Genomic DNA, 27,551 nt, shown 5'->3' on the forward strand with positions numbered 1-27,551 from the left:
ATTTGATGGGAGGTTTTGTCCTCCTCGTGTGGAGCCATTCAGCCTAAAGGGACTCTTCCCACACACAACTGTGCGTACCCAAGAATGAACAGCACCGCAAGAATTGTTAGTTATGTCCAAACACTGCTGGAATGGGAATACAGTTACAACTTATGCAATTAATGATGAGGTCGAGTCAAGGAATTTATGCCGCGTAGGCGGGGCGGCCGCGGCGTGACACAGCGCGCATGTGGCTCGTGACGGAGTGGTTCCGTCACTAGCACGGAACGGGTTAAAGCCGTGGAAACAACACCATGTCACAGTCACCTCACATCCTGGCACTGTGCATCCTGCATGACTCATGACTTCTACATTTTCAGATTACCTATGTGCATGGGCATAGTGAACCCTACCCCACCCCTTGCTTTAGGAACTACAGCGAGGTGTAGTTCTTGATGGGCTTCTTCTGTCTGCGACTCTGCAGACAAAGGCTCAGCTCATAATGTGAAAAGGAAAGTAAATAAGTATAGGAATGTGTGAATGGCTGGATGGATTACTGAAAGGATGAATGAAAGGGTGAATGGATAGATAATGAAAGGATGGATGGATGAGTGAATGAGTGGAAGTATGGATGAGTGAAAAAGTAAATAGATGGATGTATGGGTGGAAGGGTAGATGATGGGCGAGTGAATGGGTGTATGGATGAGTAAGTGAATGGATGGCTGGATGGGTAAATGGCTGGATGGGTGAGTGAATAGATGGATGGATGACTGTACGGATGGATGGGGTGAAAGGGTGGGTTGATGAATGAGTGAAAGGGTGGATGAAGGGATGGATGAGTGAAATGATGGATAGAAGGGTATATGGTGGATAGGTTTGTAAATGGTTGAATATGTTTGGATATAGATGGGCACACAGATGGAAGGACAGAATGAATGGTGAAAGACTGAATGATGGATGAAAGAATGATTACACCTTGTAGCACCCATTATCTTAAGAAACATTCCTATACATTGACTTTCACGTTAAAATGAGTCATTGTCTCTATATAATGTGTGTGTGATGTAACATACTCCGACACCATGCCCTACATACTTGGGATGAGTACCACTATAAAAGAAATTAAATTCACATGAGAGACGGTCTAAGTGAAGATGAGGGGCACCAATGGAGGGTGGTAGCAGGGCCGGACTGGCTGGACCGGGCATCGGGTGTTTCACTCGGAGGCTGGAAAGGGGGGAGTGGTTTTGTTACTGGGGGCTGGCCCTGCAAAGCTCCTTGTATATCCAGTAGTTTTCAATCAACAATAAAAGCGGCATCACTTATATTCAGGTGTGGTTCACCATTGTCTGGGTACTAATGTACCTGCTGGAGCGAGATGCAAATTTTGAATCGTCTAAGGTAGCAAGCTGCGGCCACACTGAAAAACTGTGACGTGCATGATTGTCTCAACCTAATATAAGCTTATTTTGACTTGTACTTAGGTGGTTGTCTATTTACTTACTTATATACTATTGTGCGACCACCTCTGACGTGTTTGTAAAACGTACCTTTTGCCCCGAAGTTTTGTCCTGAATTTTGACCTTTTGTCCTGAATTGTTGTCCTGAATTTTGTCCCTTTGTCCTGAATTTTTACACTCACCGTCCTGAATTTGCACCTATGGCAGTTGGTCACCCTAACAATACTGCAGATTACGACTCACTTATCAGTGACACAATACTCCAAGTAAGGTTTCACTAGAGCGCACGCGATATACCTGGTAAGGTCTTGCTAATTACTTAACACAACTCTGAATGTGAGATTTCGCCAGAGAATGGACATGATCGAAGCATCTCTGATGAGTTCCCATGAAACACAAAACAAAACTTGAAAATAAATATGTCTGCCGGCCTAAAGTACAGGATCGGTGTAAATTGCAATCATACCCTGGACTACACACGTTTGACAATGATGCAAGTCAGGCACGCAATGCCCATTGGACTCGCAGGGCTTCAGGCCCCCCAGCCCCTGCCACCCCTCCCCCGTCGTGTGTGGCAGCCCGGGATGAAACAGCTCAGCAGCAATATATTACTAAGAAAGACACAAATGATTTTTAATTTCCTTCTTCAGTGAGCTTCACAAAAAAACACATTCCTCCCTTTGTGTCACTGTTACCCCGGATGTCAAGATACTGTAGACGTATACAGTTTTAAAAGCTACCTACATATTTAAAATCTTAATGTCAGCATTCATAGAACTTGGAAGAGCACTGATCTAGTGGACATGAATCAGCAGATTACATACCTAGCAAGCGGCTTGGAAAAGCCAGTAGGGCTGAGGCAGCATTAACGAATAGCCCTTCTTAAATGTCCCATTCTCTCTACAGTCCCCCCCCCCATTCCCCATGTCTCCGTTCACAGTACTGACATGGCCAAAGTGCCCTGTAAAATTATTTTGCAGTGCAGAGTTTATACTTTTCGAATTGGACTGTGTCTAGATTTATAAAGTACGTCATACACCTGGTGAGCAACCAAGTGCATTAGGTGAAGGGTATTAATAGAACAGCATGTCGGTTTATTGTATGGCTTATGAGGGACAAGTTTCAGTGCCATGTGTGTTGATCAGATAAAATATTTTAGATACTAACTAAGATATGGGTGCTTCTTTGATACACAATCACATCAGCACGTTTCAACTTACCTTGTAGTCCATTTTTAGGTCTCGGACTAGCAAAGGCTGCGCTTGCGCAGTCTCGCCCCGAGACTTTGTGCCCGATGTAGGTAGTACTTATTTACCGATTTTTAATTACCGAATTTTACCGATTCGGTAATTAAGAATCGGTAAATAAGAAGGGGGGTATGTAGGAACATCCAGATGTTCCATTTACCGAATCGGTAAATATCTGTATTTACCGATTTGGTAAATACCGACCGGTAATGCTCCATTCATTCCTATGGGCTTTGAAGCCCATAGGATTGAATGGGGCAATACCGGTCGGTATTTACCGAATCGGTAAATACAGATTTTGACAAGGGTGCAGGGGGTGTCACTTTGACACCCTCTAGCACCCCCAAAAAAGGTTCGGGGGCCATGTGGCAGGCATACCTGCCCTAAGGGCAGGTCTGCCTGTCATATGGCACAGGTGTGCATGCACACATGTGTATGCACACCTGAATCGGTATTTTAACATCAAATTGAATTTGATGCTAAAATACCGAATCGGTAAGGCTTGTGGGACTCAGAAGAGTCCCACCTACATACCAAATTTACCTAATCGGTAGAAATACCGATTCGGTATTTTACAGAATCGGTAAATTTACCGATCGGTAAATTTACCGATTCTGTAAAATATGTGTCCCTACATACCAAAGCTCAAATACCGGTCGGTAACGGCCGAAAATACCGATTTTCGGCCGTTACCGACCGACCTACATCGGGCCCTTTATGTCTACAGTATGGGGGCTTGAACCCGCCCCTCTACTCCATTGGCTGGCTTCCTAACCGGAGGCCAGCCATTGGAGGAGAGGGGAGTCACTCCGTTCAAGACGGGATTCGGGGGGGTGTTTTTAACTTTCTTTCTCTTTTCTTTCTCTCCTCTTCCCATTGGCTAGAATTTTACATTCTAGCCAATGGGAAGAGGAGAGAAAGAAAACCAAACCCCCTAATCCGAAAATGATGCTGCGTTTCTCTGAGGCATTTCTGCCGCGCCTCGGAGAAACGTGGTCGTGTGGAGCGCTCCTCTCGTTGAATCGTTATCTTTAGTAAACACGCTCCTTGCTCCTTTTGTATTTACAACTCAAAGAAAAGTTTGCACATGTCCTAGGCAAAACTCCTTTCTTGGTGATCTGCTTTAACGAAAACAACTCCGGATTCAAACTGAATTTCTCGCTGCAATGCTGTATTCTGTTTATATTAGGGTAGGGATGACGCACGGATATCGGACATGATGTCCTTTATCACGTGATCTTGAGTCGTTGCTATGGGACATTCCTCTAATGGGGCGAGTCACTGTCTGCGCGGAAGTGGCAGAGCCGGGCCCCAGGCTGAGCACAAGCAGCAAGGGTGTAAGGCTGCAGCTGCCATACTCTGGCCCCATGGAGGAGATGACGGTAGTAGGGGCTCTGTGGTGTAGGATGAGTAGGACCCAGACCAGCAGCAGCTCCTGAAGCCCTGCGCCCACAAGAGGTATGGACTGCTCTTGGGAGGAGATTCCCAGTGTTCTGGGGAGGGTGGCTGAACACAGGGCACAGAGACAATGACGGGCTCGGTAAAGCCACTCTCAGCCCCGGGCCACTGAACGTTCAGGGCCCATGGCTATGGGGTGTTTATTATTCGAAGAGATGGGAGGCGGGCGAGTAAGTCAGCAATTTACCCACGTTCGTCGCAGTGGTGTACCCAACTATAAAATACGATGCGACGATTTGGGGTTGGGTATAGGCTTATTCAGAATTTTAGACACTGTTCTTTAAGTTGTCTACGTGTTTCCAATCATTGATTTTTTTTGTGTGTGTATAAGGAGCTTTGGTATAAACTGGGAGCAGATCGATGAGTTGAACTCGTATTCTAAGCCCAGTGAGTTAGCTCAGGACGTTGAATATCTGCCGCAATGAACTGGGTGTATCCTGAGGTCATAGATTCCAATGGCAGTAAGGTGGCTAGGTGGTTTATTGCACCATTTACACTTGCGTGTGTATATAATCATAAGGCTGATTTTCCATTTTTGAGGGTTTCTGTATAGTGTGCCTCTTGTCTCTAGATTGATTTAAGTCCAGTAAAATTACTTTAGGACAGTTTTATATCTGATCGATCATCTCCAACATAAGGGCCTCTACATAGAAAGTACTGTGTGCGGGGAGTCTTTATGAACCCAGGCTACAAAAATTTGTTTGGCAGTATACGTTGCAGTTAGATCTTAAATTAAACATATTTTTTATATTATACATGTGTATGGAACAGGTAGATACGGCGATTCCCACAATCATATACGTTCTGGCCACGTACCTAAATAAGCATTGAAACCAAAGTCTGTGGGTTCCAATGTCAAAATGACTACATTTCAATATGTTAATGCTAAAATCTGTTTTTTCTATTGGGTGGTACGAGGCTAGAGGATTTTTAATAGTTAACACGCAGCTCATTGCACTACTCCACGTGCAAAAAATTGAAAAAGGTGCCTTTCAGCTTGCCCCAAAATGATTTTTTTCCAAGGAAAACCTGGATGGAATGCATGCACATTTGGTAAGGTAATTGGTATCTGGAAGTCAAATTTCTTGCTAAAAAGGGTCTGCTGTGAGGTACTAACAGATCAATAACTCTATGCAGATGAATGACTTCCACCTATAAACACAAACCACTTTGATAAATATTGTGTACTATTTTTGCTCTTCCTCTCCATCAACCTGCATCTCCCACAAAACCATACTCTTGATCACGGGTACCACTGGTATTTGTCCTGCACCCCCTTTCCATCACGACAAAGACATGGGGACTCGTGTCAGTGGGCCACCAAGCAGCTGGTTAAAATAAATGAAAACGTCTGTTTGTTAAAGGTCCCAAGATGGGAGCTGGGCCTGCTACTCTGCCTTGAACAGTCATCCTCCGCATTGCCTGGACAGTGAATGTCCATCCCCCCCTGGTGCGGCAGACAGGCGATACGCCTGTGTGGCCATTTGAGACTGCCCTGTCCTGGGGCTGCCGGTGGGGATAGCGGGCCCCTTTTAGGTTCAAAGCGCCGCAAAACACTTTCCCCGATGATGACTGCATGGCTGCATTGCAGCCCTGAACCACCTCTCATGCGGGCCCACAAGATCTATAACTCTACCAGCCTTTTCCCCAGAGTGGGGCATGGTAAAGGGAATCAGTGGGGCGCACAACGGCCACCCTACGCCGCCAGCATTTACTTTTAGTGCCTGGGCCCTGAGCCCACCGCGCTGCCGCTAATTAGAGCAGTAAGCATTTTCCGAGGAGCTTCTAACAGCCCTTAATGATGGCGCGGTGGCAGCGCTCGTTAGCTCTTCATTATTGGACAGAGACTTATGGAGTCTTTGCCATAGTACTTCTGAAATGTGTACGCTCTTTTCTTGGTCAGCAGAATTTAGAGAACAAGCCTAACCTGGTTTGCCACCCTAGTGTACTGTCTGCAATGAGCATTTCATGAGTAATGGGTGGGTATCAAATGGGCTACATATATCTCATGAATCGTGGCATTCATGCTCTAGATTAAAGATGTATAGTCGAGCGGTCACCCATGTGTCTTATGGGCACAGGAATTACCAGACTCTTAGCTAAAGTGGTGGGAACAGTTGCAGGGGGAGTCTGCAGAACATGGGGCTCTGTGTGTGTATGGGGCTCTGTGTGTGTGTGTGGGGGGCTCTGTGTGTGGGGGGGGCTCTGTGTGTGTGGGGGGCTCTGTGTGTGTGTGTTGGGCTCTGTGTGTGTTTTGGGCTCTGTGTGTGTGGGGCTCTGTCTGTCTGTATGTGGCTCTGTCTGTCTGTGTGTGTGGCTCTGTCTGTCTGTGTGTGTGGCTCTGTCTGTCTGTCTGTGTGTGTGGCTCTGTCTGTCTGTATGTGTGGCTCTGTCTGTCTGTGTGTGTGGCTCTGTCTGTGTGTGTGTGTGTGGCTCTGTCTGTGTGGCTCTGTCTGTATGTGTGTGTAGCTCTGTCTGTGTGTGTGTGTGTGGCTCTGTCTGTGTGTGTGTGTGGCTCTGTCTGTGTGTGTGTGTGGCTCTGTCTGTGTGTGTGTGTGGCTCTGTCTGTGTGTGTGTGGCTCTGTCTGTATGGCTCTGTGTGGGTAGCTTTTTTGTAGGTGGCTCTATGTGTGGGTGGCTCTGTCTATGTGAAGGTGGCTCTGTGTGGGTGGCTCTGTATGTGTGTGTGGGTGGCTTTGTGTGTGTGGCTCTGTGTGGGTGCAAATGCAATAGGTCTCGCATTTGAGAGCGATTAAGCTATTGGCATTGTAAATGACAATGCCATTTATTTATGTTTTAAAAACCAAAACATAAATAAAAATAATGTCATGAGCAGTGCCAATAGCTCTAACTTTAACAATGCCGAGACCATTGCATTGTAAATGCTTGTTCAAAGATTTGTGTCTGGAAGCGGGACCTGTAGCATCGCTCACATTCCAATTTCCTCGCAGCCTTGTCAGGTGATAGAGGGGAAGATGAAAACAATTGCTTAATTCGCCTGACCTAGTATGGTGGCGGCGGCAGAGTGGGAAGGAAGCGGCGCGAGCAGCGTTCCAGGCATAGGGGACTCGGTCAGGAGGTGACAGATATGGAGCGGCAGCAGGGATAGGGAGAGTTGGGGGGGCCGTTTCTAGGTGTTTTGCCACCCTAGGCGAGAATTGAGAAATGCCGCCCCCTCCCTTTTACTACGATTACTCCGCCCCGGTCATCCAGGATAGAAGAATTAATACATCAGATATAAAAACACTTGTATTCAACATTAAACAATAAAACACATCAAACATTATATAACTGAATAAGCACTGTTTATGATATTTGAAACAGGGGTGTGGAATTTAATAAAATGACTACTTGTCTATGGGAAAGGTTGCTTCATTAATCTACTTGTCCTGTAAAATAATCCACTTGTCCATTTGGTGTCATGTAGTGCAGCAAAAAATTATGGCTGCAATTTCATTATTTTAGAGCTTTGCGGCCTTCCTTTTATTTGATGCGTTTTTATATAGCGCAGACTTTACCCGAAGGTGTCAGAGTACTTCACATTAGGAACAGTAATGATACATGAGGAGAAAATTACAAGTGAAGAGATTACAAAGGCATACGTTAAGTTACATGAGGCAGAAGTAACAATTGTGAGCAAACAAAATACAAGAAGTAGCAAACGGTACATTACAGGAGGAAAAAGTGACAAGTGTGCAAGTCACAAAAGCGTACAAAGTACAAGTTGAGGTATAATACTGCAATAAATGGCAGACCTCACCCCAGCCTGGCACTGGCGCTCTTGACACCAGGCCCAGACAGTTAACTGCATTGCTGGAATGCATGCAGCTCAAGGAAAGGGGGGCCTCAGACTTTAAACTAGTGGAAGGCACACGCTCTTCGTGGCCTTCCTTGATCCCCTCTCCCATGCCCAGACCTCCACCCAGCCTTGCCCACATGCACAGTTGTGGGCAAGGATTCTATCACCTCACGGACTGGAGCCGAGGCCTGCCGCCTGGACATGGGGCCGTGGACGCCAATCACAATGCCCGCCATTTTATGACTTTTGGATTAGGGCCTGCTGCTGCAACAAACAAACAAACAATAACACAACCCACGCAGTCGTTGTGCGCCTGTCTCTGGAGCCCTGAGGAGCTCAGAGACTGACTCAGACTCAGACTCACAGGCCTCTTTTTAAATTAAGAGTAAGTACTGTACATATTTTGCACATTCGCAGCAGGCCTGCATGATGTTCGCAATAGTCGCTTCGCTCTAACTGCGTGGTTACTTACTCACCTGTGCTCGGGGGAAAGAAAGTCACGTCCACGCGCAAGTCTGTGCAGTTTGCAGGCTCCGAGGCTCATGCACTGCTGGCCTCTGTCAGATACTCCGCGCTACCACCGGCACTACTACTGTGAGACTCTGGGTTCTCAAGCCAGGCCAGCAGAAGCAGAGGAGTCGGAGTAGACGTCCGCTGGCCGGGACAGGTCTGTGTTGTTGTTGGGGGTCACTGGCATGTATGGGCCGAAAATTCATTCCGCACGCGGAATTGGCAGATTTTCCGCAATTTCGCGATTCGCGAATCTCGCGAAATTGCGGCAAAATCCGCGAATCCGGGAGCGGGACGAATTTTGTTCAGGAAGCACTTACAGGGTTACAGCAGGTGCCCAAGTTAAAGCTAATTTCTTTGTAACCATTCACAAAAGTGTTACAAAGAAATTAACTTCAACTTCGGCACCTGCTGTAAGTGCTTCTTGAGCGGCGCCTCGTTGCCTACTTGCAACTATTCTCTGACCCTGCTTTGACCCTCGAAGCAGGGTCAGAGAATAGTTACAATTAGGCAACGAGGCTCCTGTCACAAAAATTAAACCTTCGCAGGAAGCACTTACAGATATAAATCAAGCAGGTGCCCGAGTTGAAGCTCAAATTCAGTAACGCATTATTATAATAATCAGCCCAAGAATCTAGTGAGCACGGTCGATGCTAGGCAGGTGTGCTTTGTCCCCAAATCTACCGTCTACAAATAGCTGTAATCCGTAATGGAGGTCTAGGCATCCACGAGTTTCTCGAGCGCAATCCCCCTGTACTTCCAGTGACCAGGAGGCTGCTTTCTCCTCATCTGCTGCGCTGATCGGTCTCTGACCTTTATAAACAAGAGGCAAGTGAACTCGCACAGAAGCCCGGCCCCACACACACTAGGCTATGCAATCTCTTCCCGCCCTTTACCCCACTGTGATGGACAGCTCACTCGAGGGACCTCGGCGCCTATGGGCGCGGTGGCAAAGTTACAGACACACGGGGTCACTGGAGACAACTCTTCTGCAGCTGTAGTGTAGGAAAAGCAGGATACATTTACCCAACGAGGTAGCACTTACTGCTTTCTCCTCATCTGCTGCGCTGATCGGTCTCTGACCTGTATAAACAAGAGGCATGTGAACTCGCACAGAAGCCCGGCCTCACACACACTAGGCTATGCAACCTCTTCCCTCCCTTTCCCCCACTATGATGGACAGCTCACTCGAGGGACCTCGGCGCCTATGGGCGCGGTGGCAAAGTTACAGACACACGGGATTCACTGGAGACAACTCTTCTGCAGCTGTAGTGTAGGAAAAACATGATGCATTTACCCAGCAAGGTAGCATTTACTGCTTTCTCTTCATCTGCTGCGCTGATCGGTCTCTGACCTGTATAAACAAGAGGCATGTGAACTCGCACAGAAGCCCGGCCCCACACACACTAGCCTATGCAACCTCTTCCTGCCCTTTCCCCCACTGTGATGGACAGCTCACTCGAGGGACCTTGGAGCCTATGGGCGTGGTGGCAAAATTACAGACCCACTGGGTCACTGGAGACAACTCTTCTGCAGCTGTAGTGTAGGAAAAGCACAATACATTTACCCAACGAGGTAGCACTTACTGCTTTCTCCTCATCTGCTTTGCTGATCGGTCTCTGACCTGTATAAACAAGAGGCATGTGAACTCGCACAGAAGCCCGGCCCCACACACTAGGCTATGCAACCTCTTCCCGCCCTTTCCCCCACTGGGATGGACAGCTCACTCGAGGGACCTCGGCGCCTATGGGCGCGGTGGCAAAGTTACAGACACACGGGGTCACTGGAGACAATTCTTCTGCAGCTGTAGTGTAGGAAAAGCACGATACATTTACCCAACGAGGTAACACTTACTGCTTTCTCCTCATCTGCTGCGCTGATCGGTCTCTGACCTTTATAAACAAGATGCATGTGAACTCGCACAAAAGCCCGGCCCCACACACAGTAGGCTATGCAACCTCTTCCCGCCCTTTCCCCCACTGTGATGGACAGCTCACTCCAGGGACCTCGGCGCCCATGGGCGCGGTGGCAAAGTTACAGACACACGGGGTCACTGGAGACAATTCTTCTGCAGCTGTAGTTTAGGAAAAGCACAATACATTTACCCAACGAGGTAGCACTTACTGAAAGTACTCCAGTTGAGTATAGTGCAATTGCAAAACAATCCGCGATTTCGCGGGGAAATCCGCGAATTCACTGATTTTTGGTGAATTCGCAAAATTCGCCCATATTCAGCAGGTCCGGCCTGGCAGTCAATTCTCCTTTAGCCATCACCGCCACACACACAGTCCAGCCACTCCCCATGCACCAACAGCGGTTGATAACAATGAGCATGTTACATTGGGGGAAATGCAGGTGTTATAAAATATTTGTTAATAATGAGGGTCATTAGTTTGAATTTTGTATTACTAACTTGGATGTGTAGGTGCGCGTCACGCCGTCACCGTCAGTGGCTGCTAAAGCGCCGCTCGGGGATTGGACAAAATTATGATGACCAGGGCCGTCATTGGTAGCGCTATCCCGCGCTACTAGATTGATGGCCCTGGGGAGGGACCCGCACATGATACAATACTAGTGTGTAACACCCGCCCGCTCCTCTCCACAGCACCACTATCCACCACTAAGCTACGGTGCGCTCAGCGCTGCGTAGCAACAATGTAGTAGTACAAGCATAAAGCAGGTGCGCTTGCACTTCACTTATAGGTGCTGCTGCCCGTGTTTTTTGCCGCCCTGCACCTTTTGCCACCCTAGGCGGCCGCCTAGTCCTGCCTAATGGCAGAAACGGCCCACTGGCCCCACCTTTCATGGAGTGAGGGGACAATGGATGCCAAAGAGTCTCACACGCCATTCCTCACCTACCAGCAGGCCATCAGGAGAGGTAAGCAGCAGGCTGTCGGTTGGGAAGGGCTGCAGGTCATGGCTTCTATTTGGACTGAGGCCAGGGGTGCTCTAATTGGCAAGCGGGTGACACTGCACAATGAGTAATAGCAGTGGTGCAGATGATTTCTTGTGTGTGGGAACTAAGGTCATGAAGAGCGTGTGCGGCTCTGGTCTGACTGGAATTCTATCGCTCATGGAACTCTGCGGAATCACGCAGAGTTTTTTTAGTCAACTCCGTGGAATTCCAAGAAGTGAACTCTGTGAGCTCCGCCCACCCCTAGTTTTGAAGAAAAGTTAGCTTCACACAGGGAGATCGAAAGAAGACCAACCTAGTTGCATTCTCTCAAAGTTATATCTACACACAAAAGGGCAACCAGGATCATAAGAAAAATACAAGAAAACGACTAAGAGATCCTAGCCGTAAACCCAAAGATTTTGGAATAGATGCCTCACTCTCTAAAACTAAAATTACTTATTACCAACATTAACTCTGGAGGAATCTGTTGAGATTCCAACATACACCCCAGGGGGGGGGACCTCAAACTGTGTCCTGATACACCTATAGTAGAGAGGAGACTTATCAGAATGCTATTTGTGCAATACTTGGAACTATAGCAGGTCTCTTTTTTTTTAAAGGTGGAGACACTAGTATTTACTGTCCTTTTCAGCACTTATTACTACATATACATGTGTATATATATAGTTTCTTACTGCAAGTGTGTGACAATAGGATGGTCCCTCCTGCCAGATATGCAAGATCCCTGAAAAAAGTGTAATTAAGGTATGAGGCATGATTGTTAGAATGACACAAGTTACAACCGGTATTGAATAGTCACCTGCGTGCATCTGGTTTTTGACATAGTAAGACATTACGCATGCTTTCTCTTAAGCACAATCCACACAATGAATGGTGTTTTGAGTAATATGGTTTTTAATAGCAAAAATAAGGAAAATAATTTTGAAAAACAGGGTGATTCTGTTTCCTGCTGGGTAATAAAGAACAGGATTACTGGTAGGTTTAAAGATTGGCCCTCGTGGTTTTACACGCCTGGGACCCCACAGGAGATTCACATTAGACACAATTCTACTGTATTTTTTGCTTTCAGAGTATTGTCTCTTCTATGTATATAAGTACCCCTGAAATACAGAAAGAGCCTTATGCCTTATTAAGGTGCATGGAACTCATGTAAAAAGGCAGGGGCATACAAGTATATCCCTGAAGAAGGCCCCAGACCTGTATGGGCTCTTTGCGAGGTCCAAAACATGTTGGAAAGAATCAGGGGTGATTGAGCCAATAATATTCAATTAGAACCCTGCACTTATATTTTATTAGATCCACGTACGCTACTAATAAATAGAAATTCTGACTGGGTACACAATGAGTTTTTTCTTAACCTTTTCTTCTTTCAACTGGATCCCTGCTTTATCCAGATAGATATTTTATATAACAACTCACATTCGTGGTGGAGGCAGCCCTGCCAGGAGGTGGATAGGTACAGATGATAAAGCATGCCACTATTTAGTGGGTGAGGCATCACTTCCAAAATCTTTGGATTTTCCGGTAGGATCTCTGAGTGGTTTTCTTGTATTTTTCTTGGTTGCTATTTGTGTGTAGTTGAACAGAAGTTTGACACTGCCATTCTTCAAGGATTTTATGAAGTGCACATTTGTCACAAGTGAGCTCTTCACGTACATACCAAATATTACTGCTTCAGTCCTATATAATATAAAAATACAAACAGGATTACAATTATTGCCTTACGGTAGAATTACATAATGAATTTGCATTGACAAATTGAAGTTTCAATTTCTTCTAGTAGGGCTTAAATGCCAGATTACTTGAAGAAATATGAGCAGTATATCGAATTTCCTGTGTATAGAGCTGATTAACTGCATAAAGATGAGCCCATAAGAACTGGATTTTGTAAAGGCTCTTCATGAAGATCGCTGTGTCAAATTTTGCCAGATAAAGCACGGTCCCATCAGATGGAAGACTCGGTGGAAAATTCATGGACTTTTTTTTAACTCAAAGACAACCAATGCAGACAGAGCAGAGCAGTGGTCACATGGTCCCTGAATTCCAGCTGCAGCAATGTGCGTGATGTGTGCATTGTGCTACATTATTTAAGGGATGCAGGTGGGAACATGAAGGCAGTGCTACAGTGTGCTTGGTTAGTATAGCCGCAGATCTAATAAGGCCCTCATTGCTGTGACTCATCATTGCCGCAAGTATGGAAGTATCTTCTTGTGCAGCTAGCAGGAGTTTCCTAATCAAAGGACTTTCCTGGATTTATCATTGATGAACCTGGGATAGAACATGAATCCAACTCGGGATTCCATAAACGCAGGTTCCAAACAGTTGTACTAAACCCAAATCTTAAAGTAATCTGATATGATGATTGTGAGTTGAGTAAATAAAAGTGGCCTACATTATTTAGTGTCTAATGTACTTTTCCCCATTCTCCGAAATGCAAGATTGCGGCAATTACAGAAGACAAGGTGGAAACAGGTTTTATGGTCCAGTGACTGCAATTTTTTCTGTTCAAGGAGAAAACAGACCGGAATACAATCGCCATCTGGTGGTCTTATCTTGGGTATTTTTTTTCGTGGGAGGTGCAGGTTGGTTTACGTGAGTATTGGCTGACTGTAAATGCATTATGAAGAATCACACTGACAATCGGGTGAGTGGCAGTAGAGGGGTTACAATAACTCACTTTTTGTGCGAGGTGTTCTGCTAGTACTTGAAAGATGGTCTAGCAAAAAATGCATCCTTCTAGATATGAGGGGCGACAAGAACTTGCTGGTGTAATGCTAGTATCCTCTAATGCTGTCCTGTTAGAAAAGAAAACAGTCCACCTTGTAGATTAATATTAAGGAGAGCGGTCCGTTGCATATTTATGGAGAAAGTAATACTTACGTACCATTCTTTTCCTTGTTTACAAAATCAATATTATGTTAGGATCTAAATTGTTATTGCTGCACGCAATATGCCACCATGCTAGTGAGGCGAATTGCTGTTTCTACGTATGTGCTTGCCAAATGAGCTGGTGCATATTTTAGCAGCAAACTAGACTGCCATCTTCTGCAAAAGAGACATTATTCTACTTGCAGAAATACACTAGTTTAGGATCACAGAGATTTACAAAACAACCACAAATATTATCTTGTGTGTTGCAACCTTTCGTTTGCATTAATTTGTTGCTTAACTTCTGGTACGCAGGTTAAAGTTAATATTAAGCCTTTCAGGATAAAGAATTGATGCATAACTTCTTATCCAAAAAGTAATTGCTCCTTATGAGTCTCAATTATTCCACGCATTTCCCAGAATTCCTTTTTATGTTTATATCAACAACAGGGAAATGACAAAGGGTTGCTTAAAGCATTACTTCCTCCTTAGTTTAGGAAAGGATGCCAGACAATTACTTTATCATCTATTTGCGGTATGTTTCCTGGTAAATAATTGATGCATTCGCTGGGACTGTGAAATGCACTTATTACCAGGCTTAAGTAATGTTCCAGGCAGAAATAATCAATAGATTTCATTTATCATTAATCTTCCTTCTGATTATTTTACTTTTAATAAAATATCCTTGGCGCTTTTTAAAACAAAAGTTTGGAAACCAACTTGATATTGACTATGTTTGCCTCAATGGTCTGATCCCAAGCTGACACTTAGCAGTTGATTTCTGGGATGTTTTGTTTTTTAAAGAAGATTGGTTCCAATTCTGCCTGTGACGCAGGTACCAAAAAGGGATCATGTTTTATTTTAGTTGCAATAATATTATCAGGGAGATGAAAAGACAGTTTAGCAGGCAACCTTTTGTGAAGTTCCCTTATATTGTCTTTCATGAAAACTGTGACATTTCCACATTTATCTTTGACTTTTATTACATTATTTTTTTCATTGAGAAATAATGCTCACCAAATTGCGAGATTCTTCTCCCTATAACGATTCTACCAAGCTTGAAAATGTATGTTTGTGTCTTTCAAAGCGTTTCTATCAAAAATGGAAACATTTTACAGATACATTTTTTGCAAGTTTATCTTTTCCTTTTTTTCTATGCTTAATGGTATTGTGAGGATGGGAACACTCAATCCCTCATTTTGACTCAGGCATTGCTTTAGAGCCTTAAATATGCTCAGGCAATAACAACAAAAAACGTGGGGTGTATCCGTTATCTGGTGCACAACTACTGCAGATTTTAGATGTTCCGACCTTCCTGATTTGTGTAAAGCTGAGACTTGTTTTATTTGCTTTTGTTGTTTAAGCCAGTGTTTACCTAAAACTAATTGTGTTGTGAAAAACAGCAGAGGTACACAATTACCCGCTTCGCTGTGGCAGGAATATCCCCGCTGTGCAGGATAACTCTATGCATGCCCGGTTCGGACGGCCCCCGGACGTCCTCCGCACACGGCCACCGTGACGTGAGACGGCCGGGGGCCGTCTGACACACCGAGGCAGTTACATCCCGACCTGCAATCTAGGAGCAAACAAGTGGTTACACCCGTATCAGAATTAGCACTCAACTAGGAAAGATTGTCCAGTGGCGGCTACTCCGCTAAGGCTGAGGAGCTTTGCTCCACTGCCTTCAAGCAAGAAAATAAAATAAAAATAAATGATAAAAATGTATAACGTCATGTTATTATCATCTTATTTTGTCCTCCTGCTGCAGCAGCTTGCGTGAGGGGTGGGGCGGGGCAGCTGAGCAGGGGAGCAGTGATTTGCCCAATTCTAAGTGCGCAATGACTGTTTGGTTCACCCGCTAGGGTTGCCTAAAACAATCATGTGATTGGTTAGGGGAGGGAGCCTAGCTGCCTGCTTCCTGTTCCTGGAGTCGGATGCAGGAGAAAAGGAGAATAGATGCAGGACCCGGTGGTGGTAAGGTAAGTGTTATTTTATTTTTTAAAACATATTTACATTGCAGCCTGCGTCCCCCCAGCCTTTCCACGCCCACGAGCCATGCCGGCAGCCATTGAGATTGCCTACCTATTTTATGGGACCACTGCCTCCTCTTAAAAAATATTTTTTCAAGATTCACAAAGGGGAAAGGGGTCTTATGTGAATGGGTTACCACCACCTTTAAAATAGTGGCACATTATGAATGTTTTGCAACTGAAATAAGGTTGCAAAACAGTAATATATACCATTCCAAGTATGTATTTGGAAGGGACACCCAAAGCATGCCCCTTGCACATACTGAATCGCAGATGCAAATTGCAATTTGGTGATAAGCTGCCAAATCGCATTTTACATTTCGTACATTTGAAAAAACATTTTTCTGATTGCAAAATGGCTTGATTCAGTGATTTGGGCCATAAGCGACCGGAAAAATGCTTTGTACATCTAGTCTTTGGTGACATAAATTGCAACACAATTCATAATTTTCAAGTATAAGTCCCAAAAGAAAAAACGTTGAGAAGTTGCAATGACTTCCCTAGAACTTATTAAAGATTTCTCAAAAAACGTTACTAATGAGACAACATTACCAATCAATTGTTATGGACTAGCCTGTATATCGTCAAATAACAATCTCTCCTTGGGACATCAATAGACCACACTGCAAAATCTCAATCATACATATCAGTTTGATCAATCATCAAACATTCATTATGACTTATAAATTCAGAATCAGTACTACGTAAGTATAAAATGCAAAGAGCTTTAATTTCGTGTTCACGGACACTATGCCAATTCACATATCATAAACATATCAAATATATTGTATGTTGACAATTATCTGATGATCCATGTGCTATAAAAAGTTTATAAAAACTTCACATGACAAGGATTTAAGTATACCAACATACAACTATTTTTAGATGAATAGGCCTCTATTGCCCACTTTAAAGTTCAGAGAGAGAAAGACCCATTAGAAGATGTGTTGAAGTTGAATCTGTGCCAGGTCAAAAGTACTTGCAGTTGATATTAAGAGAACACTTTCACCCTGGAGCATCTTGATGCTACCATCACTGAAAGAATACATAAAGCACTGCTATAGACAACTTTAAGGATCACCAGAATCTCAGCTAATAATACTTAGGGGCTGATTTGGAGTTTGGAGGACCGGGTACTCTGTCACAAAAGTTGCAGAGTACACTGGGAATCAAACAGATGATCCAATCATCCTATTTAGGGTTCACTGCAAGTAGAAAGTGGAAAGGTATAACTCTTCCCGCCCTAATGATGGGTTACAGTGTGATATCCTGTTTTACTTGGTGCAAAAGTACAGGAAAAAACAATAATGACCCCCACGTCGCAGGAATTAACCTCCCCAGGTGTAGGGGGTCACTATTTTGTTGTTGTTCAATAACAAATTTCCACTTTGGAAGCTTGTTTTTGGGAATCACAAAGTTTGTTAAAGTGTGGTAGATAGCTGTCAAAACCAACAATAGTCATCTGTAGTCTTGTGTGATCATGTGCAGCAGGACCTATGTGGTTGTAAGCTGACTCCTTAAAAAGTTACGTAATCAGTTGGGAGGTATTTGGGTGTGCCTGGGTGTGGTCAATAAAGTCTATGACGCAGTACGTTCAGTTAACAGTTGCATTTCGAAGAATAAAGTCATGCAGTACTGAGTTCTATGTGTGGAGTAGTCATTTGCGTGCTTTTGAGCTGGAGAGGATGCTACAACTAGCAACGAGTAGGGGATGCGTGCTCCAAAGAAATGAGACTGCTTTCCCGGAGAGCATGCCAAGGCCACATGAGCCCCAAGAAGCAAGCTGCGGTTGGTGTATGTGGAGTCAAAGCACCACTCTAGTTCATACAAGGCCCTCATAGAAGGTGAAGGCCCTATAGAGGAGCACCGTCAGAGAACCTGCCTGAAGCCTAGTGGTAAGGCCAAAAGAAGAGATAGTACGCCACAGAGTAACACCGAAATGTCATCCATACAAAACAGAAATTCTCAAGGCAGTTACAACCAGGCAGGAAGAAGCACTAAAGGCAGTGACCGCCAGGTATGATGACCAGGTACGATGCACAAAGTTGAAAGCGGTGACGAACATTAAGCACCATCAATAAAGAGGATGGCACCGTACGACATCAGCCTAGGTTCAGTGACCCAGAAGTAAACATACAGCTAATGCATACAGAAGGTGCAGTTCTAAGTGAGCAGCAACCATCAACTGGGCAACATATACTCGAAACGTCAGCGTCCCAACACAAATTATGGAGCTGCAGTGTTCCTGAAACCACCACTGCCATTCGATACCTCCAAAAAGCAAAACATTGGCACCAGATGGACTGCATGGATCGAAAAGTTTGATGACCTCATAGATTCTCTAGAAGAAGTTGATGACAAAAAGATCATCAAATACTTAAAGAACCTTGTAGGTGATGATGTGAAAGAAGTGATAAAGGAAATACCACAAGCTGATGAAATATTGTACTGTCAATTCAAGGCAACGTTGGAAGCCAAGTTCAACCCAATGCCAAATGTGGACTATGAAAGATACATTTTTAACTATGCAAGAGAGCAAGATGGTGAAACGATGGATGAGTTTGTTGAAATACTTAATACCCACATCAAGCATTGCAAATTCAGTGAATCCAATAATGAAGAAGCCATGCGTCTTAGAGTTATCGATTGTTGCCTCTACAATTCATTCAGACGATGCATGCTGAGAGAGACGGTCATTCTAGAAAAGGTGCTCATGGCTGCGAGAGCAGAGGCACGTGCATATCAACAGGCTGCTGATATGGAAGCTGGAACAACCCAGAATGAATCAGCTTTGATCATGAAAAGTAAGCGGAAACACAAAGAGCATGCCCAGAAGATGATGTCTCAGAAGAAAAAGAAATTGTGCTTCCCATGTGGATTCTCGTGTCCACATAAAGGTAAATGTCCCTCCATTGGTCAGATATGGAAAGACTGTGGGAGAGAAAATAATTTCATAATGGTCTGCAAATTAAAAGAGAAACTACTTACATCACAACGAAAAGAGAAAATGAGTGCCAGAAAGTTTCAGATGCATTCTAGCCATGCCCACAAGGCCAAATGCCCTCATCAATTTAGGCAAGTAGACACTAAACAGAGTCAATTGTTATCAGTCATCTTTCAAAGGCTCTTCAGCATCATCATCAAGCGACAGTGAAGAAGATTGATGTGTAATTGTGATGTCGACCACAGAAAAACATGCACATTTAGGACTGGCTGCTTGCAAAGAAGAACACAAATCGAAGAGAGATCGCCACATGAAATGACCTGACTCATTTGGCCAATACCCTAGGATCAAGCTAAAGGTGAATGACTGTCATCCAACTTTCATATAGACAGTGGTGCATCGATGAACATCATGCCAGCAGAAAAATACAATGGACTGTCTCTGATACCACATCTAACACCAATGAAAAACAAATGTGTACACGTGGGCTGCTTCTCCGCCATTGCAAAGTCAAGTGTCATTTATAGTGACTATGGGGCATAAGAAAAGGATAGTTCAAGCACTAATTTCTGTTCTCTAAGGTACTTCACAGAGTTCATGTCTACTCAGTCTCAGCACTGCTGCTGACATTGGACTGATATCTATAAACCACAACCTCCATGCCCCCCTTCTATTCTGCACCTTGTTTCTGGGATAACTAGTACTTACCTGACTCACCTCATAAATGAGGTTATTATTTCCGGGGGTTTTCCACAATCATTGAAAAAGGCTTGTATCAGGCCTATCCTAAAGAAATCTACATTGGACCCATCTGAGGTGAAACACTATCATCCAATATCGTGTCTACCACTACCGACCAAAATCTTAAAGAAAGCTATTAATATTGAACTCACTGACTATCTAGATTGCAACATCCTCCTATACTACACCCAACATGGCTTTAGATCTCGACATTCCACTGAGTCTGCCTTGATCATGGGCACAGAGGAGATCCGTAGACTGATGGATGGGGGGGGGGCAGAGCCGTCTTCATCCTGGTTGACCTACCAGCAGCATTTGATACCGTTAACCATGCGGTATTACTGCAGCGGCTGAAGGCAGAAGGTATCAAAAAGACGGCTCTAACCCTTTATGGCAGCCAGGGAGCAGTTGATCCACTGGGATGGTCTTAAGTCAGCAAACCTCTGCCTCTCGTGCGGAGTCCCACAGGGGTCAGCTTTGTCACCAACGCTGTTTAACATATAAGTCACCCCTCTGGCTAGATTAATCAAAGATTGTGGCTTTCCACTAATCTCATATGCAGACGATACCTAGATAGTGGTATCATTCATACAGAGGGTGGACACTACAGCTATCAGCCTTTGTAACTGCCTTAACTCAGTTATGGCTTGGATGAACTCAAACTTTCTTAAGCTTAACATTGAAAAGACTGAGGTCATTGAGTTTGGGTTGGGTCCTTCAGTATGAAGCCAATTATGGTGGCCTTCCGAGGAGGGGGATTGTCCTGTCCCTGTGACTAAGGCTAGAAACCTCGGTTTCATATTTGATGGTGAACTAAAGTTTGAAAACCAAATCAACCAGCTAACCTTCTCCTGTTTCTTCACTCTGAAAATTTTGCATAAAATTCTGCCATTTATTCCACTAACCCTCAGGAAAATGGTGATAGGAGCTCTTGTCCTTTCACAGATAGACTATGGTAATGCTTTATACCTGGGAATTGATAAAGGCCAGACCACCAAACTGCAGTCCTTGCAGAATGGGGAAATACGACTGCTGCTTGATAATCCTAAACATCACCCTATGTCCCCTAGTATCAGACAGCTTCACTGGCTCCAAGGTCAACATCAAGTAGAATTCAAAGCCCTCTGTCTTGTTCATGAAGCACTATGTGGAGTAGGAGCCATGGATATTCAAAAGATTTTCTCCTGGTACTCGCTGCGGCGGAATCTTAGGTCAGCCAATACAGGGCTGGTACTGGTCCCTAAGATAAGAAAAGCCAGATAGGGTGGCAAGAGCCTCACCCATCCAGCGGCTAAATTGTGGAATACTTTCCTGATCATGCTTAGATTACAGTCCAATAGGTCTCTTTTTAGGAAATTGGTTAAGACCTGGCTCTTCCCCAGCACTTAGGCCAGCGAGCATGTGCAATGGTACCTACTCACCGCAGCGTCAAGACGCCTCTACAATCGAGCACTTTATTAGTATGTGAGTGAGTTAGTCAGTCAATCAGTCACGTTCTAAAATAGTAAGTCAATTCCCATAGTTATTTCATGGACTAGGGAAACTTAAGACAATGAAGGTGCAACTTCACAATAATTAAGACATTTGTCCTGTTGCTCAGCGACACTTTCGGATTGCTTTTCATTTACAGGAGGCATTTGGGAAAGAACTGGAAACATTATTAAAGCATGACATCATCAAGCGCTCTACTGGTCCAACGCCATGGTTTTCACCCATAGTGGTAGTGCCAAAAAAGGACAGTGACGGTGCACTGTGCATTTGTGTTGATATGCACTAGGCCAAAAAAGCAATGGAGAGAGACAGACATCCGGGTCCACACATAGCAGACATGATTACACAGCTGAATGGTGCCATAATATTCTCACATCTTGTTATGAACAAAGGAGACCATCACCTCCAGCTGGAAGAGAACTGTAAGTTCATTACTACTTTTTCAACTCATGTTGGTTTGTTCAGATACAAAAGACTCTGTTTTGGTGTGTCACCGGCTGCAGACATCTTTCAGGATGCAATTTTCTGAGTAATCCAAACTGTCACACAGGCTTTTAACTGCAGTGATGATATATTAGTGTTTGGGGCTACATGAAAGGAACATAACAAACTCTTATGCAAGCGTGTTGTTTTCTTACCGATGCAGGTCTCACATTAAATGCAGAAAAGTGTGAGTTTCTCAAAACCAAACTCAAAGTCTTTGGGCATATTTTCTCTGAACTGGGAATAGCTCCAGATCCTGAAACAGTACAAGCATTGCCATCTACCTGTCCTGTGCAAGATGTAACCTTGCTGTGGTCTTTCTTAGGCATGGCCAGCTATTGCTCCAGATACATTTATGATTTTGCCACGATGAGTGTCCCATTACGAGAGTGGACAAAGAAGAATGTTCCCTTCCAATGGTCCTCTGAATGTGATCAAAATGTCAAGAAAATCAAAAACGCAATTGAAGATGCAACTTAAATAGCTTAATTTGATCCAAAATTACTTATTGAGATTGTTGTAGATGCAAGTCCAGTGGGATTTTTCACGATCCTTGCTTAAGACAATGGACATCCAAATGCTCAGAGACACATTGTGATCTTTGCCATCCAAAGTCAGTTTTAGACTGAACGTGCCTATTCTCAGCCAGGAATAGGAGAGCCTGGCTGTAGTGTGGGCTTGTGAACATTTTCATGTGTTTCTGTGCGGAAAGCATTTCCCATTTGTCATGGACCACCAGGTGTTAGTCACTATTTTGGGGAATCAGAAAGTCAAGATGTACCCTCACATCGAGAAGTGGGGGATGAGATTGCAAGAGTATGACTAAAGTTGTGCAGAAGCCGGAGAAGGTAAAAAAAACCTGCAGATTACTTCTCACAAGTGCCATTACATCATCACAGTGTAACGCCTAAAGCGGCTGAAGAATACATTTATTTCATAGTGAAGTATAGCACTCCTGCAGCTCTACCCATTGAGCAAATCCTTGTTGCTACCAATACAGACTGAGACATGCTCACACTCAAGCATTTTAATGCAGCGCAATCATGGAGAAAACATAATCGACCGCTCACAAATTACGTTGAATATCAAATTCTGTCACTCAAGAAGGTATCATACTAAGAGGTTTGAGAATTGTGATACCTGAGAGCTTAGGACAAGTTATTGAAGTGGCACAAGAAGGGCATAATGGGATTGCAGCCACCAAGAGATGTGATTCCGACCATGATGGCGGCCCCATGTGTTTGTTAGAAGAGGAAATACACGCTGACTTGAGTGACCGTGTGGACCGTGTTGGAATGAGATTGAGATGCGAATGAAAACGCATCAAAGCCAGCTTTACATAAGAAGTAGTTGGTGTCCCTTGAGTGACCGGTTATCTGCTGCTGCCGGATTGAGCTTTTTGTGTTCTTTATCGCCCTGTCCTGAAGAGGCCAGATTTACCGGAAGGCTGAAATGCGACCGCGTCGACACTTTCCGTATGGAGGAGTCCTTGTTTTGAATTGATTTTGGAAATTAATGCCTTGTGACACATTGTGATTACGTTGAATATCAAATTCTGTCACTCAAGAAGGTATCATACTAAGAGGTTTGAGAATTGTCATACCTGAGAGCTTAAGACAAGTTATTGAAGTGGCACAAGAAGGGCATCATGGGATTGCAGCCACCAAGAGAGCCCTCAGAGACCGAGTGTGGTTTCCTTGCCTTGACGAGCGAGTCGAGAAAAAACTGAAAGCATGTCACCTGTGTAACTGCTTGTCTCTAAAGAAAATGTGGCATCTGCTAGATATGTCTTGTGTTCCTAAACAAGGGTGGGAGAAAATTGCAGTTGATTTCTTCGGACCTTTAAACAATGGCCATCATCTCATGGTAGTGATTGATGAGTACTCACGTTCTCCCTTAGAGAAAGATTTATCATCGACCACATATGACAAAATCATCGAGAGGCAGGAAGATATGTTTTGCTGGGTGTTCCCTTCACCCTCAAATCTGGCAATGGTCCTACCCTCAATAGCAGAGAGCTATAAGACTTTCTTAGCAGTTTGAACATTAAGCATCAGATACGCGTGCCTCGCTGGCCACAGGCAAATGACGTTATTGAATGATTTATGGGATCCCTAAAGAAAGTTGTTTGGCATTCTTGGCTTGAAGGAATCAATCTCAAGTCAGCTTTGGGTCCAGCTCTTCATACCTATTGGTCAACTCTCCCTTCTAAACAAGTGTTAGCCCTGATATATTGCTGTTTGGGAGAGCCATTGGGACAAATCTACCACAATGGACCAATTGCCGAGTACTAGACACTGATGAGAGTCGTGTCACGGATGCTTCTCACAAAAGAAAGATGCAGGCCTATGCAGATAAGCACAGAAGCACCAGAGACAGTGTTTTTAAAGGAGACTGAGTCCTAGTCAAGCAAAAGCGGAAACACAAGAATGCTACATTTAGAGTCATGACAAATAAAGGACATATGGTGACAGCTCAACATCCCAGAAAGTCCATTACCAGAGACTCATCCCATTTCAAACACCTGCTTGGATATTTGTCAGCTCCAGACCTCAGGAGTGAAATAAGTACACCTGAGTGTCCAAGTCAAACATCTGAGTCTACAGCTACGATGCCAAATGACAGTGTAACTCCTTTGCCTTTTACGACTCGATCTAGAAAAATTGGAGCGAGCACCTCGACAACTCATTGAGGAGCCCTAATGTATATATGTTGTCCGTATTTTTTGTTTGGAAAAGAGAGAGATGCAGTGTCAAGTGATCATATACTGTAAGACCCTTGTGGTCCTAGGCAGACTCCTAACAGAGTTACATAATCAGTTGGGAGGTATTTGAGTGTGTCTGGGTGTAGTCAATAAAGTCTATGACTCAGTACATTGAGTTAACGGTTGAAAGTCGAAGAATGAAGAAGTGTATTTCAGAGTTTCGTGTGTGGCGTAGTCATTTGCGTGCTCCAGAGCTGGGGTTGGTGCTACATGATTCACATCACCAAACTTTTTGTACCTCAACAGGATCTGCCATGAAGGCGATTCCTGTCAGAGTTCAAAGCTAATCACTGGGCCAGTGGTGATCTCTATATGTGGTCAATCAAGGTGGTAGATATATTGTCCTCCTCCACCATGATGAATTTAGGACCATCCACCAAACTTAGTTTGAAAATGTGGAAAAATTATTTTCCAAGGAATTGCTGCATAAAATGAAAACAATCTTTGCCCAATTTGAGCATTTACAAATAATACTCTGCTGGTTCTTGTTTTTTCGGAACAATAGAAGAGCCCAGCAGCACCGCAATTATCTGGTATACATATTAAGTAACACTTCTTAAGATATGTCCTAGGTATAACCATTGCGTGCAGGTAAATATCTTTGGGTATGTAGTTTTTTCCCTGTATTGTTGATACTTCACATTTGATTACTTGGGTTTTAGGGTAGATATAACCTTGATATCGTATGTCAATCAGTAAACCCTTTGCTACATCTAGTTAAGACACTGTATACTTTGTTTACATTTGTATGTCTTCTGAGATGCCAGCTCAGATGTACTGATACTCATGCAAAACAGCACTGCAGCAGTCTGCAGTGTTGCAATGGGCTATTTTCTGTCCCAGTCCGACCCTTCTCCGTTAGACCCCTTTGCAGACAAAATTGAAGAGGGGGTTGGCACTCTGTGAAGTACAGCTAGTTTGCCCTGGGATCGCATGAACTTTTTCAGCTCAAAGTTTAATTTGGGCTGAAAAGTTTAGAATGACATTACAAAACGGCCTTGGGTCATGGAGCGACAATCAGTAGTATATGATGTAGTAAAAGGTTCAACACGTCTAAATAATATAATTTTCAAAAGGACAGGCCATAACGCTGCTTACATCACTAGGAATCTGACTATGTGCACCTAAAAGTTGTATTTATCCCACTCAATAAGAACACTGTTGTGTGAATTTGTAACAGCAAAATATATTTTCACTCAAAATGTGCGATTTAGAGGTCCAACCCTCTTGTCCGTTATCTTTGAAATAGTGGTATAGTGGTGACGGGCAGGGATCAAACACCCATAGGGCAAAATGCACTTTGCATTGGAAAGTGGGCACTTCTCTTCATCACAAATTAGCACTTGGCGTCCGTTCAGTGCTTGCGCTAAATAAAAGCAAATCTGGCCAAAGTTTCATTGGTCGTGACAATATCGTTCACTTAAAAAAAATGTTGGAACCAGCTAATAAAAGCCTGAACTTGCATGTTATAAACACCCTTCTTTCCAAACGCACGCGCTGACGTCGACATTAAATAGGATGAACGCTTCAGCTTATTATTTCACATTGTTTTATTTTCCTCGAATAGTGCTGCATAAGGCTAGAACATGCTTCAAAGCACTCTCGGGAGATACTGCAGCTAGGGGATATGCAAGAAGTAAATCATAAATACGACAACATCCATATACCGAGAGAAGGTTTTTCGGTCTGCTTCTGGGGCTCTGAGGTAGGTGAATAAGGCGCAGTTGTCAGGTTTCAGGAAAAGGTAAACAAACTCGCATGCGGTGTGTTCAGTTTAAGCCTGCAGCCAGCATACAGACAATGGGTTCTTCCCACCCAATAATGAGTTCTGTTTCTCATGACACCTCTTCAAGCTGCGCTTCCCTTGCCCAACGTGCGTTTATAATTTTAAATAAGCGACTGCGTTTATTTGCAATATTATTCATCTTTATACAAGAGAGGCGCATTATACAAGCCAACACGAGGAGAGGTCCTATAGGCTGACAGGCGCCTCTGAAACTCACAAGGTCAAGACATTGCATCCGGACATGAGCACGAAACTTTACCGTATACATATACAAGCTGCATCAACGCTGGAAGAAACATTCATAAAACCACTTTAAGAAGGCATGCACTTTATAAAGGAGAAAAGATGCGAGACAGCGAGCGCCGAGTGCCAGAAACCTCTCACCTTAGGTGTGAGGGTGACGAGAACAGACACGACCAAAAAGAGGCCAGGGAACCCCCAAAGAGGACTTACTTGGGAGAGCAGCAGAGCGGCTGCCTTGGTTATCATAGCGGGAGCTGTGGGAGCCGCACCTCCGGCTCCATGCCACGGGTGCTGACGGGAGGAGAGAGCAGGGCAGGCGGGCGGCGTCACTCTGGACTCAGCAGCACACCTCTCCGCCAGGGAGGCGAGTGGGTCCTCTCGCGGGGCGAAGTGCACACTGCCCAGCTGTGTAACCTCTCAAGGCGGGAACGCTCGCGGCCCCCTCACGAGGCAGTAATACTTTTCAGAGTGAAGTGCATCCTCTCACGGTGCAGTGCAACCCCTCAAAGCGCAGTGTGCCATTTCCTGACGCGGTGTGTCCTTTCACAGCGCAGTTTAACCTCTCACAGTGGACACAATGACGGTTCAGTGGATCCTCTCACAGTGCAGCGCAGTCACCTGCGGTGCAGTGTATCATTCACTGCGCAGTGTGCCCTCTCAAAGTGGATTCACTGGCTTTGCACTGTATACCCTGAAAGTGCAGTGTACGCAGATGGTATCGAGCACTTTCACTAAAAGTGCTGCGCATACACTCCAAATGTAGCGGGCCTCACTTCCTACAGTCTCCTCTCACACTGCAGTGTGTGCTGACACTGAAGTTCATCCTTTCAC

General features: G+C 44.4%; 1 protein-coding gene across 1 annotated transcript in view; it reads right to left on the reverse strand.

Annotated features, from left to right (window-relative positions):
• The window catches only part of CRHR2 (corticotropin releasing hormone receptor 2), a 1,496,074-nt gene extending 1,468,760 nt beyond the window's left edge, over nt 1–27,314 (reverse strand). Inside the window, exon 1 of the mRNA XM_078665281.1 lies at nt 26,931–27,314. Within this exon, the coding sequence (XP_078521407.1) occupies nt 26,931–26,966 (36 nt within the window). The 5' untranslated portion in view covers nt 26,967–27,314. The remainder of the gene's footprint in view (nt 1–26,930) is intronic.
• Nucleotides 27,315–27,551: the final 237 nt, after the last annotated feature.

The sequence above is a fragment of the Lissotriton helveticus genome, chromosome 10, assembly GCF_964261635.1.
Source record: "Lissotriton helveticus chromosome 10, aLisHel1.1, whole genome shotgun sequence".
NCBI lineage: Eukaryota > Metazoa > Chordata > Amphibia > Caudata > Salamandridae > Lissotriton > Lissotriton helveticus.